The 14557-nt window shown below is 37.6% G+C and overlaps 1 protein-coding gene across 1 annotated transcript; it reads left to right on the forward strand.

The window, feature by feature from the left end:
- Positions 1 to 55: 55 nt before the first annotated feature.
- LOC124531442 (sodium/potassium-transporting ATPase subunit beta-2-like) lies at positions 56 to 14403 on the forward strand. Its single transcript, XM_047106029.1, has 6 exons — positions 56 to 312; positions 497 to 680; positions 7388 to 7642; positions 7943 to 8235; positions 12273 to 12441; positions 14126 to 14403. The coding sequence occupies exons 2-6, from the start codon at positions 521 to 523 to the stop codon at positions 14227 to 14229; spliced, it is 981 nt and encodes a 326-aa protein (XP_046961985.1). The 5' UTR covers positions 56 to 312; positions 497 to 520; the 3' UTR covers positions 14230 to 14403.
- Positions 14404 to 14557: the final 154 nt, after the last annotated feature.

The following is a 14557-nucleotide window of genomic DNA, read 5'->3' on the forward strand; positions in this document are numbered from 1 at the left end:
AGTACATAGTCATGCAGTTTATATATCTACATCACACTCTGTAGGATAGAAATGAATTACCTACAGGCGTCTATATATTTCAGTAATATATACTAGCAGTGACGAGCTGTATAGAATGTCCTAGATGTAAAACTTTCGCAAAAATTAAACCAATTTAGCAACAAGGAGATTAAGTTAAATTGTAACGAATTAACTTATGTAACAGATGATTCACTAAGGTTGAACACCGTCCCATTATCCTGTGACGGCGTGCGCGAGCGCAGTCGCTTCTCACTGCACTCACGCGCCGCTCAGCGTAAAATTTCAAAACTGGTGAGTATGATCTGTTAACGGTGACCTCTTTAATACGACAGACTTTTTATTATAACGAGTTTTAACATGCAATTATTATTTAATGTAAAACGCTCTTTTTTTAAAATTATATCTGTAGCTATTCTTGATGCTTTAGGGACTATTTACTTGTGTTTTATATTTGGTGGTATATTTTACCCAATAGGAGAAGTTCAAGCAATCGACAAACATGACGGTCAAGAAACGACCGTCAGATCTGACGAGCCTCGAACGGTTCAACATGTACTACCGTGAAAGGGAACCGCCTCTGACCGCAGGGCAGAAGTTCCAACGGTTTATATGGAATCCGAAGACGAGGCAGTTCTGCGGCAGGACCGGAGCAAGTTGGTGTAAGTGTTATTGGCATACATTTTAATCTATACTTACATATGAAGTAACATTTCTATAATGCCTCATTGAAAGCAGGGCCGTTTTGTCCAGTATCGGCAACTGCCTAGAGACCCTAAGTAGACTGAAAATTCAGAAATAATGTTTTAAAAAAGTTGATCTACCAATATTTCTCATATTTGAATAAGATTGTGATAAATCTTCGTATGTAGTAATTAAACATCACACGCGTAAACAAAACTGCTTTTTGGAAGCAAAATTTATAGTTTTGGAAAAGGTAAAACTATAACGTGCCTAACTAGAGACCTCGATGATGTGATGTCCAGTCCTGACTGAATGAAACTACGAAACTAATAAGATGATGCGCGTTTCAAAGAAGGTTTTAGTATAAAATGTTATCATACAAGTAGATTGACAACATGCTTTTAATTTCGACTGTTGACGTGTCTGATCGAAGCGTGAATTTAATATATTATCAAAAATAAATTAGCATGAAAGATACAAGAAGAAAAAATAAACTAACGTCAAGTTTCAACCTTACGTCAATTTTTTTTTTCGGTCAGTAACTTTATGCGGAGTGTCACACAAACAGTAAAAGCTTATTTCATTTAACTTTGACTTTTAAAAAAAAATGTAAGCTTGTGAACGTAACGTAACGTTAAAACATGTATGAGTAAATTTAATTCAAAAACATTTTATCTTTTTAAATCACATTTTATTTTTTTATTAATTTGGCACATAAAAAAGGATTTAAGCAATAAAAAATGTTATTGCTATAACCAATGATGTTCTAGTAAACAGATATGCCATTAACGCGCAAAAAGTGAAGACTAGAAAACGTCCTAATTGTGACGTTTGCTTTTAGTCGTTTTCATTATAATTATGCCAGTAATACGTAATAATACATCATAATTATGTAGTAAAACGTTTTGCGTAATTAAAACATCTAGTTATCCCTTTTACTTATTGTTTTTATCAAGTTATCCTTTTTACTTGTAACTGTAAATGTAAAATAAACGGTCCCCGGCGCGGCACACTTTTTTCTGTTGTTTAGTATGGGTATAACATATCTGTTTATTAGAATATAATTAGCTATAACATAATACCATACCTCCTTCGTCTATTGTGTGTGTGTCATATTTTGTGTCATATTTTTATATATCAATTTAAAAAAAACTAGAACTTAAGTGTCGTAAGTTAATTCGAATATATTTAATAATATTATGATCCTACTAAAACTAAGTGACTTTACTGTAATGAACTTTCATAATTCATCGTATTTTGTCGTCCTTGGTCATTTAAAAACGAGTATTATCAAGATTCCTTTTATTCTATTCTTTGATTATTTCTTATGGTTCCTCTTATAATATATAATAAGAGGAAACATACCATAATAATACGTGATAAATACTGTATGGACATTGATTACTATATTAAGAACGTTTTATTAACTGTTTATTTTAGTATTTGTTGTAATAGTAAAATTAAATATACTAAACTCAAAATTATTCGCGATTCTAATCGACCAAGGAGTATTTATATACATTTACATATTACATGCGATCACCTTTTAATTTTGCTATATTATGATCTAAACAAAGGTCTAATTTAAAATGTATATAACAAGACGATATGCCATATTACTATTTCTTTATTTATTTTTTTATTTTATGGAATAATTGGCGGGCGAACATATGGGCCACCTGACGGTAAGTGGTCACTATCACCCATAGACAATGACGCTGTAAAAATATTACCTTATATCTTAGATCGTCAATGCGCAAAAACCTTGGGAACTAAGATGCTATGTCCCTTGTGCCTGTTACACTGGCTTACTCACCTTTCAAACCGGAACACAACACTACTGCGTACTGTTGTTTAGCGGTAGAATATCTGATGAGTGGGCGGTACCCACCCAGACGGGCTTAAACAAAGCTCTACCGCCAAGTAAATATTAGTAATGACATTGTATTAATTTTGATAACCAAAGCTCCTATACCATTGGCAACATTCAAAATATAATTTTAGTTACGAAACCGTAATAAATACCATAGACAGCCCCAGATCTCAACCAATTGTATTGTTTCACTTTAATGCCAAAAAGTAACAAGTCACAATTATTTATCTCAGCGTTTTAGTGTGCTAGGAGTTAGGCTATCTTACCGATATTATAAATGTAAAAGTTTGAATGAATGAATGTTGTCCACTAGAACTGCTGATCAAATCTAATTTAAATTTTGCACAGAGATAGTTATCAGTTTGGATAATAAATAACTCATGTGCTGCTATATTATTGTATCATTTACTAGCGACGCGCCCCGGCTACGCACGGATGCAAAGCTGTTACTAAATACAAAATAATTTGTTTATTTACGATATCACATTAGAATACCTGTTGACTTCCACGCAGGGTATATTAATTTAAATAATTGTATTAACTAACATGACTTTGTATTTTTTAAATGTTGAAAACGAATAACTACTGAGTTTGCCGGTTCTTTTCGGTAAAATCTACTTTCCGAACCGGTGGTTGTTTCACTTAATTGTAAAATGACGATTCAAAAGTGCTTGTAAAAGCCAACTTGAATAAAGTATATTTTGATTTTTGTTACTATTATTATTAGTATTTATTTACTATATTGTCCATGTCTATCCATTATATACAAAAAACTTCTTCTCGAATCGCTCTATCTATACAAAACCGCATCAAAATCCGTTGCGTAGTTTTAAAGATCTAAGCATACATAGGGACAGACCGCGGTAAGCGACTTTTGTACCATGGAATGATCATGGAAATGTATACTTATATCAACAATAACACTCTTTCCCTAGAGAGATTCACACGCGAATGGAAACCAGTAATTTAATAAATGTATGTGTACTTTAATTACAAGTATTAAAATATAATACCTACTAAGTTTCTGGTCGGTTCTTGTCGATAGATTATAGATATAGTTAGCTTTATTAAAGTGCATGTAGGGCTCAATTGTTGAAGAAATTACAAGACAAGATGTACAAAGGAAGATTGAATGCGTGCGGTTGATAGATTTATTTAGTTCTATTACGGGGCATACCACATTCCGGTTCGAACCCACGGCAGCCGGCAGCCGGCAGGAGATGGGGCAGGATGTAGCAATGAGCTCATTGCTTCAATTCAACGGTCGCCGGAGTTTCCGGCCGCGTCTTGTGATCACCTTGGACGGACGAACGACGTGTTTTATTGCCTAATTCGGTTTTAAACGATTCTACCTTTATATGTATAATAATATTAAAACCCTCTTGGGGCAAGGTATTCGTTTCTTTAATAAAATTCTACAGATGTTTTTAACTTTGCCGTTATGTAAATTCAAATCATTTGTAAGAAATATATTGGTAAAGAAGGCATATTATTCAATACAAAATAAAAAGTGTGGAATTAATACTTATTAACGACAAGCAGGATATATTGCATACATATACAATTGTATTTAACGAACTTTACTGTATTTTTAAATGTTAACTGTAACTAGGTACTAGGAACCGGTGGTATCTTCACTTAATATATTTGTTAAATGACGATTCAAAAGTCCTTGTTATAACCTACTTGAATAAAGTATCTTTTGTTTTTGATTTAGATATTTTACGTACTGCCAAAATAAAATGGTTTTATTTCGTTAAAAATGTCAATCATAATAATTCAGTAGTTAATATCTATATTTGACATGAGACATGAAGAAAATATATTTTATTAACATAAGAATTAACAACATTAAATACATAAATATATATATACAAATATGAACTAAAACTCGTTACTGTATAAATCTTGACCGCGTGGAATGGTGGCAAGAATGCTAGCAGCATTTCCCCGTTGAATCGCAATTCCGATCCTCTGGGCAAAAAACGAACCAGCCCTCCTAATTAGTAGTTAATTGAAACAATCATTTCGAACTTGATAGCACTCGAATTTCTTCAATTATGAGGCGTTAAGAATTAACTCCCAATAAATCACCTCTAATAGTAAAACCAGAGAAGAATTCGAACCATTAATCTACTATACAACGCTGCTAGTAATAATATAATGAAATACTGGCAAGAATATTTGCGCTCCACTGTACAAAGTAGCTGTTTTTACCAACTGTATATTAGTTAAGTCTTTAATGCGGATCCTTTTATAAGCTAGACAGTTGAAGAATGGCGAAGAAAGTTTTACGAGTGTACAATTATTTAAAAATCAAATTGGCGCCATGCTGTCTCTCTATGTGATATGGAAAGAGAAATATCTTATAAAACTATGGAGAGGCGTGTGAAGGAATATGTATTGTTTGTTTCGTCAGAACTCTGGTTTGCATAGTTATTAATAATGATAGTAGTATTTCAATGTGTAATAGGCTATTTGACTGGTTTTTAAAAACCATTTTATACTATTTAGTAGAGGTCAGGGAACCCAGTAAAAGTTGTTTTTTTTAATTCTAGTACATATTTGCCGAAAAATATCATATTAAAAATTCAATATTTAAATAGCGCGCAAAAACGCTACTTGGACAATATGGCGCTGCAATGGGGTCGGTGACGTCACTTTCCTGTATTTTAATCTGTGGTACATATTTTAGAATAGCAAGGTTTACAAGAAAGTGACTTCATCATAAGCCCGGCCAGTCAGGAGCGGAGAATTAAGTATTATTTTCAACTTGCGTTAGTAAATAACCATTTTTAAAGTCACATATGATTACAATAATTCACAATTTATTTTTCGCATTGTCAAATAGCATATAGTATGGCCAAACAACAATACTGAGTAATGTTGTATTCCGGCTTAGAGAGTGTGTGAGCCAGTGTTACTACAAGCACAGGTGACATATCTCAGTTCTAGTGTTGCCCAAATTCAGTCTTGGTCTTGCAGTCTTGGTCTTGTTCTTGCGTTTTTGCAAGACCAAGACCAAGAACAAGACCGCGTATTTCTAGCAAGACCAAGACCAAGACTGACCGTGCAAGACTTGAGCAAGAACAAGACATAGCCTGCAAGACTCTTGCGTCTTGCAGCTAGTACTTAGCGCTATTTCACGGAGTAGTTAGGTGTAACAGTTCGGTGTATAGGTACGCTTAGGAATTCTATGAGACGCAAAAAACTGTATCAAAGAATATGAAAAACTGGACCTATGCGCATTACGACTAATACCATAAACATACCTACATAGCGAATAAAAAAATATCCATTAAAATCAAACTGAGTGCATGCATAGTTATGTTTTAATCACTGGCACTTTGATAATGCGGCATCAATGGTTTTGTACTTACTTCTCAAAGATATTTGCCGTTTTTCGGAAGTACATGGTTATGATACACGCGCCGGCGGCTTCTTTTGAAATCATATACAACAATCGTTGCCGCCGCGCCGAAATCACAACATTTGACACTATTTTATGGCCGCCACAGGGCGTAGGTATACTCATGCAAAATAATTTCGAATTTTAAGAGTACCTACAGGTGTTCCAAAGAATAAATAAGTTTCCGAGTGCTTAGAATGAAAATGAATTCATTATAATGATCACGCAAGTAGTATTATGATTACGATAAAATGGTAAGGATAGATAGTAGATGTCATAATAATTTATTCTAGTAAGTATATATTATAATATTGATTATATGGTTTTAAACTAATTACTTAGGTACTATTATTGTACATTCAGTCATTATATTTCTTAAGTTTTTAAACGACATATCAGTCAGTTGATTTTTCAAATTTCTTATCAAATCTTCAGTAATTTATTAATCTGCTTGATCTTTACTATGGCTATGTTAATTCAAGCTCACAATGTTCCAATTCTAATACGTTTTTCTAAGATTTAAAATAAACTTTAATAAATAGTAATAGACTAATAGGTAATTGCAAGACTTGCAAGACTCTTGCTGCAAGACCAAGACCAAGACCAAGACTGGGAGCGCAAGACCAAGACCAAGACCAAGACCAGGTGTATTGGCGCAAGACCAAGACCAAGACTGGCTAAGTCTCGTCTTGGTCTTGCATTTGGGCAACACTACTCAGTTCTCAAGTTTGGTGAAGCATTAGCGATGTGTATGGTTAATATGTCTTTATATGATTAATTTGTATGGAGAGTGATTACTTACCATCAGGTGGCACATTTGAACATATTACTTACTCCATAGAAAAACCATCACCCTAAAAACTATATAAGATAATAAAATATTTATCAATTTATTTATTGCTCTATCTCTAATTAACCAATTCCAGTATATTTCAATTTAAAATAAAAAATAAATCTCAAAGCAATTATAATCAAATCAATAATAATAAAGAATTTATTATATTATGTTTTACCATAAATATTAGTATTAAATACTTCTCTAGTGCGTAATGTGTGTAAAGAACTCATTCATAGCAACTATAGCTTTGGTACTATTTTCCCTATTTGCTTTTGGTGGCATATAAAATTTAAACCACTTCTTAACCAACATACGAGATAACAACTGTGTTACACTGGCCTACTCATCCTGGATATTTGATTATAACATTACTACTAAACATTGCTTCTCGCAGTATACATGATGACTATGAGGTACCTAAATATAAATTATTTACAGCAAATTATTTACGGCACTTACTAATCTATCTTGTGATTAACTAATACGACTAATTAATTCACAAAGCGTATATGATAAATATTATGGTACAGATGCGTTACATTAATAAATATTTTGTTAATTACAGCTAAAATAGCCTTATTCTACTTCATCTTCTACGCGGCGTTGGCAGTTCTCGTGGCCATCTGCATGTGGACTTTCCTACAGCTCCTAGACGCTAGACAGCCAAGATGGCAGCTGGATGGTTCCATTATTGGCACCAATCCTGGTCTCGGTTTCCGACCCACGCCTCCAGAGGTCGCCAGCAGCGTCATATGGTATAAAGGAAATGATCCCGGCAGCTACCAATTTTGGGTTAAGGAATTGTCGAATTTTTTGAAAAGTAAGTTGTCTGTTTTTATTCATCAACAGTAACATCTATATATAATAGGTATATTGACTTACTAGTATATTAGGTTTGTATAAGGGCCGCCTGAGTGAGTCCCAGTAACTCATGCCGATATTCTTCTTCCAGTTTTAATGGCTTTGTGTGCAGGTTACTAACGATCAAATGTTTAATGGTGTACCTTCCTAAAGTAAAATTAAAAGTTTGCTTCAAAACTATATGACAAACAATGTAGGTCAAGAACTACACGATGTTGAAAAGCTTATTTTATAAGGAAATCACTTCGTTGTTTTCCAGAATACAAACGGGACGCAAACAAATCAGGCGCTGGGCAAAACATTCACAATTGTGACTTCAAGCTTCCTCCCCCAGCTGGAAAGGTCTGCGACGTGGATGTTAATGCTTGGAGTCCATGTATCGAAGAAAACGGATTTGCATACCAGAAATCGACGCCTTGCATCTTTCTCAAATTAAACAAGATTTATGCCTGGAAACCAGAGTTTTACAACAGTTCTGATCATCTTCCTTCAGCCATGCCAGAAGATTTGAAAGAGCATATCCGGAATATGACAGCATATGATAAGAACTATGTAAGATTATTTTATTGATAAATTACCCTGCCCAGGTCAACCAGATGAGCGCACCAAGACATGGACCTATATAGCAAAGGAATATAATATTTAAGAGTGACCAACAATTTATCAGACGACCTCCATGATCAAGTAGTGTGTACACCTATTTTCACGGATACGCCAATCCGAGGTCCTGGGTTCGATTCCCGGACGAGACGAAAGTTCATTAGTTTTCTATGTTGTCTTGGGTCTGGGGGCTTGTGGTACCGTCGTTAATTCTGATTTTCCATAACACAAGTGCATTAGCTACTTACATTGGGATCAGAGTAGTATATGTATTGTCGTTCAATATTAATTTATTTATTTACTTTTCTGTTAGTAACCTTCAATCATCTATCGCAACAACCGTATATCTCTAACATCTGTATGTGATTTTTCATACAAGCCAATGGTACTAAATATGTTAGTCTACATAGTCATGACATTTAACGTCGACAAGATTATATTACAAAATGATACCGTCAAAAAAGTAAAAAATTGGCAAGAGATTCATTACCAAAAGCGTTAACGAGAAAAATTCAAATTAATTCGCTCCGTGAACAAAGCAATTGTTTCATTGAAAACCGTCGCGTATATTTGCATAAAAGAGCAATGTTTAATTAAATAAAGTGCCGGAGGATGTAATAAAAAATTACCAAAATTTAAAATCATCATCATCATCATCATCAACAGCCTATTTTTGTCCACTGTTGGACATAGGCCTCTCCCAGTGCACGCCACTGTGGTCTTTCTCCGGCTACTCGCATCCAGCTCCTGCCTGCCGCCTTGCGTATATCGTCACTCCACCGTGCCTGAGGACGTCCTACACTACGTTTGCCGAGACGCGGTCTCCACTCTAGAACACGTTTTCCCCAACGGTTGTCGGTTCTACGACAAATATGACCAGCCCACTGCCACTTCAGCTTACTAATCCGGTGGGCTATGTCGATGACTTTGGTTCTTTGACGGATAACCTCATTTCTGATGCGATCCCTCAAAGAAACGCCGAGCATAGCCCTTTCCATAGCACGCTGAGCGACTTTAAGTTGGTGGACCAGCCTTGTCGTGAGTGTCCACGTTTCGGCTCCGTATGTCATGACGGGTAGGACGCACTGATTGAAGACTTTCGTCTTAAGGCACTGTGGGATCGACGATGTTAGGATTCGACGTAACTTCCCAAACGCTGCCCAACCCAGCTGAATTCTTCTATTCACCTCGTCCTCAAGGTTGTTTCTACCTAATCGCAGAGTCTGCCCGAGGTAGACATATTTTTGAACAACTTCGAGAACGGTACCGTGTATCGTAGTCGGTTCCGGTAGAACATGTTCATTGAACATGACCTTGGTTTTATCCAAGTTTATCCGTAGGCCGATACGCATAGAAGAATCAGCCAGCTCGTTCAGCATTTGTTGTAGGTCCTGCAGCGTTTCTGCCACGATGACGATGTCGTCTGCGAATCTCAAGTGAGAGATGTATTCGCCATTGATGTTAATGCCACGTCCTTTCCAGTTCAGCGTCTTGAACATATCCTCCATTGCATTAGTGAACAATTTGGGGGAAATAACGTCCCCTTGTCTCACTCCTCGATGCAATGGTATGGGATTTGTTTGCTGATTTTGTACTCGGACGGACATGGTGGCAGCTTCGTAGAGACATCTCATCACTTGGATGTATCGCCAATCAACTTGGCAACGCTGCAGGGACTCCAGAACAGCCCAGATTTCAACCGAGTCAAAGGCCTTCTCATAGTCCACGAATGCAAGACACAGGGGCCGATTATACTCATGGGACTTCTGTATAATCTGCCGCACTGTATGGATGTGGTCTATGGTGCCGTATCCGGTCCGAAACCCGGCCTGCTCCGGGGGTTGGAATTCGTCGAATCTTCGCGCAAGACGGTTCGTGATCACTCTTGAAAACAGCTTATAGACATGGCTCAGTAGGGATATGGGACGATAGTTCTTCAGCAGGGTTTTGTCTCCCTTTTTGAAGAACAGGACGACCACACTCCTACTCCACGCCTCCGGAGTTCTCCCTTCGAAGAGGACAGAGTTAAAAAGCGTCTGAAGTTCCCTAAGTACCGGTTTACCTCCCGCTTTTAATAGCTCTGTGGTAACGCCGTCCTCTCCAGGGGCTTTTCCATTTTTAAGCTGTCCAAGAGCAGTCTCGATTTCGCCAATACTGACTTCAGGCAGGTCTTCGGAGAAATGGCGTGTTAATGAAGCTCTAGGATCCTCATTTTCGGGATCAGGTCGAGATGCATGCGATGCGTATAACCGGCCGTAGAAGTCCTCTACTTCCGAAAGTACTGCCGGCTTAGAAGAAACGACTTCTCCACTTGCTGTGGTCAACTTCGTCAGGTGGCTCCTTCCAAGAGATTGTACGAACACCTTAGACCCCCGATTCTGCTCAATAGCTCTTTTTATTGCAAGAGTATTGGAGCACCGGAGGTCGTGTCGTACGCGCCTGCTGATCTCTTGGTTTAATTGCCGTTTCTCTGACGAAGTGACAGGTGGGTTTTCACGTCGTTTCTTCATGAGCCCCAAAGTCTCTTCCGAAAGGTTCGACTTCCTGCCCTTACGCTGCATGCCACAATATCTCGTGCCTTCTTCCCTGAGAATTCGAACTACATTTTCGAGGTTCTGGTTTACGTCCGTTGTGGTTTCCACGGCAGCGAATCGGTTCTCCAGGATTGACTGGAATGTTTCAGATCCCGCAATGGTTTGGAGCAGCTTTGGTCGGAGCGTGGACTTCATCAGACGGGCGCGCTCGGCCTTAAAATTGATATTCAGAGAGCCTCGGAGGAGTCGGTGATCACTACCGGTATTGAACCTGTTAATCACTGAGACGTCTCTGAATATATGCCTCTTGTCCGTCATTATGAAGTCGATCTCGTTTTTCGTCATAGTGTCGGGGCTTTGCCACGTCCACTTCCTTTGCGGCTGCTTCTTGAAGAAGGAGTTCATCAAGAAGAGCCCCTCCCGTTCGAGGAAGTTGACAAGCATTTGCCCCCTATGATTCCTGCTTCCAAGTCCATGGGGTCCTACTACCGATTCGCTGCAGTTCTGTACTCCCACTTTAGCGTTGAAGTCCCCCATGACAACGTTGTAGTGGGTTTTCGTGGTGAAGTGGAGGGCCCTCGATATGTCATCGAATAATTCTTCCACTTCATCGTCCGAGTGTGTCGAGGTCGGTGCGTACGCTTGCACCACCTTGAGGCTGTACCTCTCGGTGAGCTTTATAATGAGGTACGCTACCCTGTTCGACACACTGGAGATTTCCACCACGTTGTCAACTAGGGACTTATTTACCAGAAACCCAACGCCACCTTGGGATTGTTGGTCACCCTCTCGGAAGTACATTAGGTGGCCTGATTCGAGGGTTACGGTGTCCTCTCCCTCTCTACGGACTTCACATAGCCCTAATATGTGCCACCTAATTTTCCCAAGTTCTACCTCAAGTTGCGCTAGATGCGAGTCAAGCCGTAGCGTGCGTCCGTTGTACGTCGCAAGGGTCAGTCGGTTGTGGTGGCCTCCCGTAGCCCGGTGATTCTTAGCACCCCCCGTCCCGCCGTTACCATCGTCGCCACCATGACGAGGAATAGCGGGGCTGCCGGGAACTGGGGGCCGTGGCTTGCGTGTGTGCTGTATGTGGAGGTTGTGCCCATAATCGCCACGCTGGGCAGGCGGGTTGGCGATCGCAGGGCGTAGCTTCTCGCACCGGTGACGCTGCTGCCCGTCACCGGCCTGTGGTATTTAGCTACGCCTATTATGTTTATGGTTATACCGCCATCAGTCGGTCGCCAGAGCCTCGTTTGCTGGTCGGCAGGATGCACCACGGGCAGGTGAGGTTGGCTTGGGGCACTAAGGTGTAGTTTGCGCCCCCTTACATCCCTCTATCCAAATTTAAAATATATGTACCCAATATTGGAACCATTTTTTACGTACAAATTGGTTATATTAGGTTTATTATAAGGAGGTTTTATATCAAGTTAAATAATTAAAATTTGGTTCCAGCTGAATATGGTGTGGGTATCATGTCAAGGTGAAAATCCAGCAGATAGAGAGAACATTGGACCGATCCAGTACCTACCATACAGAGGTTTTCCAGGATATTACTTCCCCTACTCTAACCAAGAAGGCTACCTTAGTCCACTAGTTGCAGTTCATTTACAGAGACCAAAAAGTAAGCATTATATTAAAGTAAATACGTTATTATTTGAAGAGTCGAGATGGCCCAGTGGTTAGAAGGCGTGCATCTTAACCGATAATGGGTTTTAATCCAGGCAGCACCACTGAATATTCATGTGCCTAATTTGTGTTCATTCATTTCATGCTCGGCGGTGAAGGAAAACATCGTGAGGAAACCTACAATTGTCTAATTTCGTAGAAATTCTGCCACATGTGTATTCTACCAACTCACATTGGAGCAACGTTGGTGGAATATGTTCCAATTTTACAAGCTGTTGTTGTTGGATGCATACATTTAATCATGTTACTTAATTTGATAAAAAGAGTTGCTACTAAACATCTTGCTAATTCTTCTAGCAAGCATCTATATTGAGAACAGGTACTCTCGAATATATTTTTATTTAATATAATCTTGAAAAATGACGATTCTTGCATGCTTTAGTAGTCTCGTTTAATATATTTCTATTTTTATCGTTTATATTTTCTAAATTCAATCAATCTGTATACGTTAGCATAAATAAATTATCGTGTCCAAAAGTCATAACAAAAACATAATAAAAACCTCACGAATGCTCCACTGACGATAGGGCTTCTTTCATATTCAGGGCGGGATTAAGAGCTTAGACGAACGCAACATTACTTTGCGGTTTGACGGATGTACATTGTTTATATAAAATTTTAATATCAAGAGTTTTTCATTTCCAAGAGAAAGATTACCAGTATACTTCCTTCCTCTGTCTCCATATTTAAATTGAATATATACAAATAATCATATTTATTTTTAGTTTTTATTTTATATTTAGTAAGTGTAATGCTTCTATATAAAAGGCATTTGATTTACTTTTATTTAAAAATCGTAATTTTTAAGAGGTGGCCCAGTATTTAGAGATCTTACATATTCACCGATGATTGCAGGTTCAAAATTCAAATACAGCCAAGCACAACTGAATTTTCATGTGCTTATTTTTGAGGGGAAACATCTTTGACACATGTTTCATGTATCAAATTTCAATAAAATTCTGCCACGTGTTGGTGGATACCAACTCACATGGGGGCAGCGTTCGACAATACTCCTAACCTTCACCACAAAGGGAAAGGAGAAGCCCAACATTACTATTAACTGCAATTTTAACTTAAATTTAATAACAGTACTGACGTATATTTTATTAAATAGCTTTGCCCGCGATTTTGAGTTTTTGTTCTAGCCTAAGTTACTCCTTATTTCATAATCATTCGATTAGTAAAATCTGTCAAAATCGGTCCAGCCGTTCCAAAGATTAGCCGGAATAAAGTCAAAGTCAAAAACCTTTATTCAAAATAGAAGTGTTTACACTTTCTTATTGATAGTCAAAAATCTACCACTGGTTCGGCATTTCACACTTCAGACCTGAGAAGAACCGGCGAAAGAAACTCAGAGGGATCTTTTTTTATGTCATATTACATATACAATAAGAAACATATTTTTGTAATTTGTAACAGCCTGAAGGCGATCATTTCATTCCCAAGGTGTGCAGTCAACTAGAAAGTCATTAGTGTTGTGTTATCCTTTAGCACACAAACGCTCTTTAACTAATAGATAAAATAATCATTAAGTATGAAGCAGTTATTTTAATAATACATGCAGACACTCCAATTTTATTATAAACAATATTTGAACTAATTGTGTTTTTCTTTTACAGCTGGTATGCTGATCAATATCGAGTGTCGTGCCTGGGCGCATAATATCAAGTACGATAGAGTGGAAGGCATTGGTTCCGTACACATTGAAATTATGGTCGAATAAAACGATTATGTATCGAGTAGTCAAAACGTTATTTATAAGTTTCTCGACATAACATTCTAATTACATCTAGAAATGTAACATGATACAGCTGACATTGTTTTTTGTTCTCGTATTGTTCGTTCTGTTGTTTGGGAAACGTTTTAGTTTATAATTTATGAATAAAATGGATTATTTATTTTGATTTTTATTTATGTCATGTCTAAGTATTTCTTGGAAAGCACCGAAATTTAGAGGAAATAGACAGAAGAGTAGCAATAACATGGAAAAGTACTGGGCCCGAAATGAGATTTTCAAGTCAAAACTACCAAGTAAAGTGAAAAGGATAGTT

The sequence above is a fragment of the Vanessa cardui genome, chromosome 7 (assembly GCF_905220365.1).
Source record: "Vanessa cardui chromosome 7, ilVanCard2.1, whole genome shotgun sequence".
NCBI lineage: Eukaryota > Metazoa > Arthropoda > Insecta > Lepidoptera > Nymphalidae > Vanessa > Vanessa cardui.

Coding starts and splice junctions, on each gene's coding strand:
- LOC124531442 (XM_047106029.1), top strand. CDS start 521: ATGACGGTCAAGAAACGACCGTCAGATCTGACGAGCCTCGAACGGTTC. Junction 681..7,387: donor CAGGACCGGAGCAAGTTGGT/GTAAGTGTTATT, acceptor TGTTAATTACAG/CTAAAATAGCCTTATTCTAC. Junction 12,442..14,125: donor TCATTTACAGAGACCAAAAA/GTAAGCATTATA, acceptor TTTCTTTTACAG/CTGGTATGCTGATCAATATC.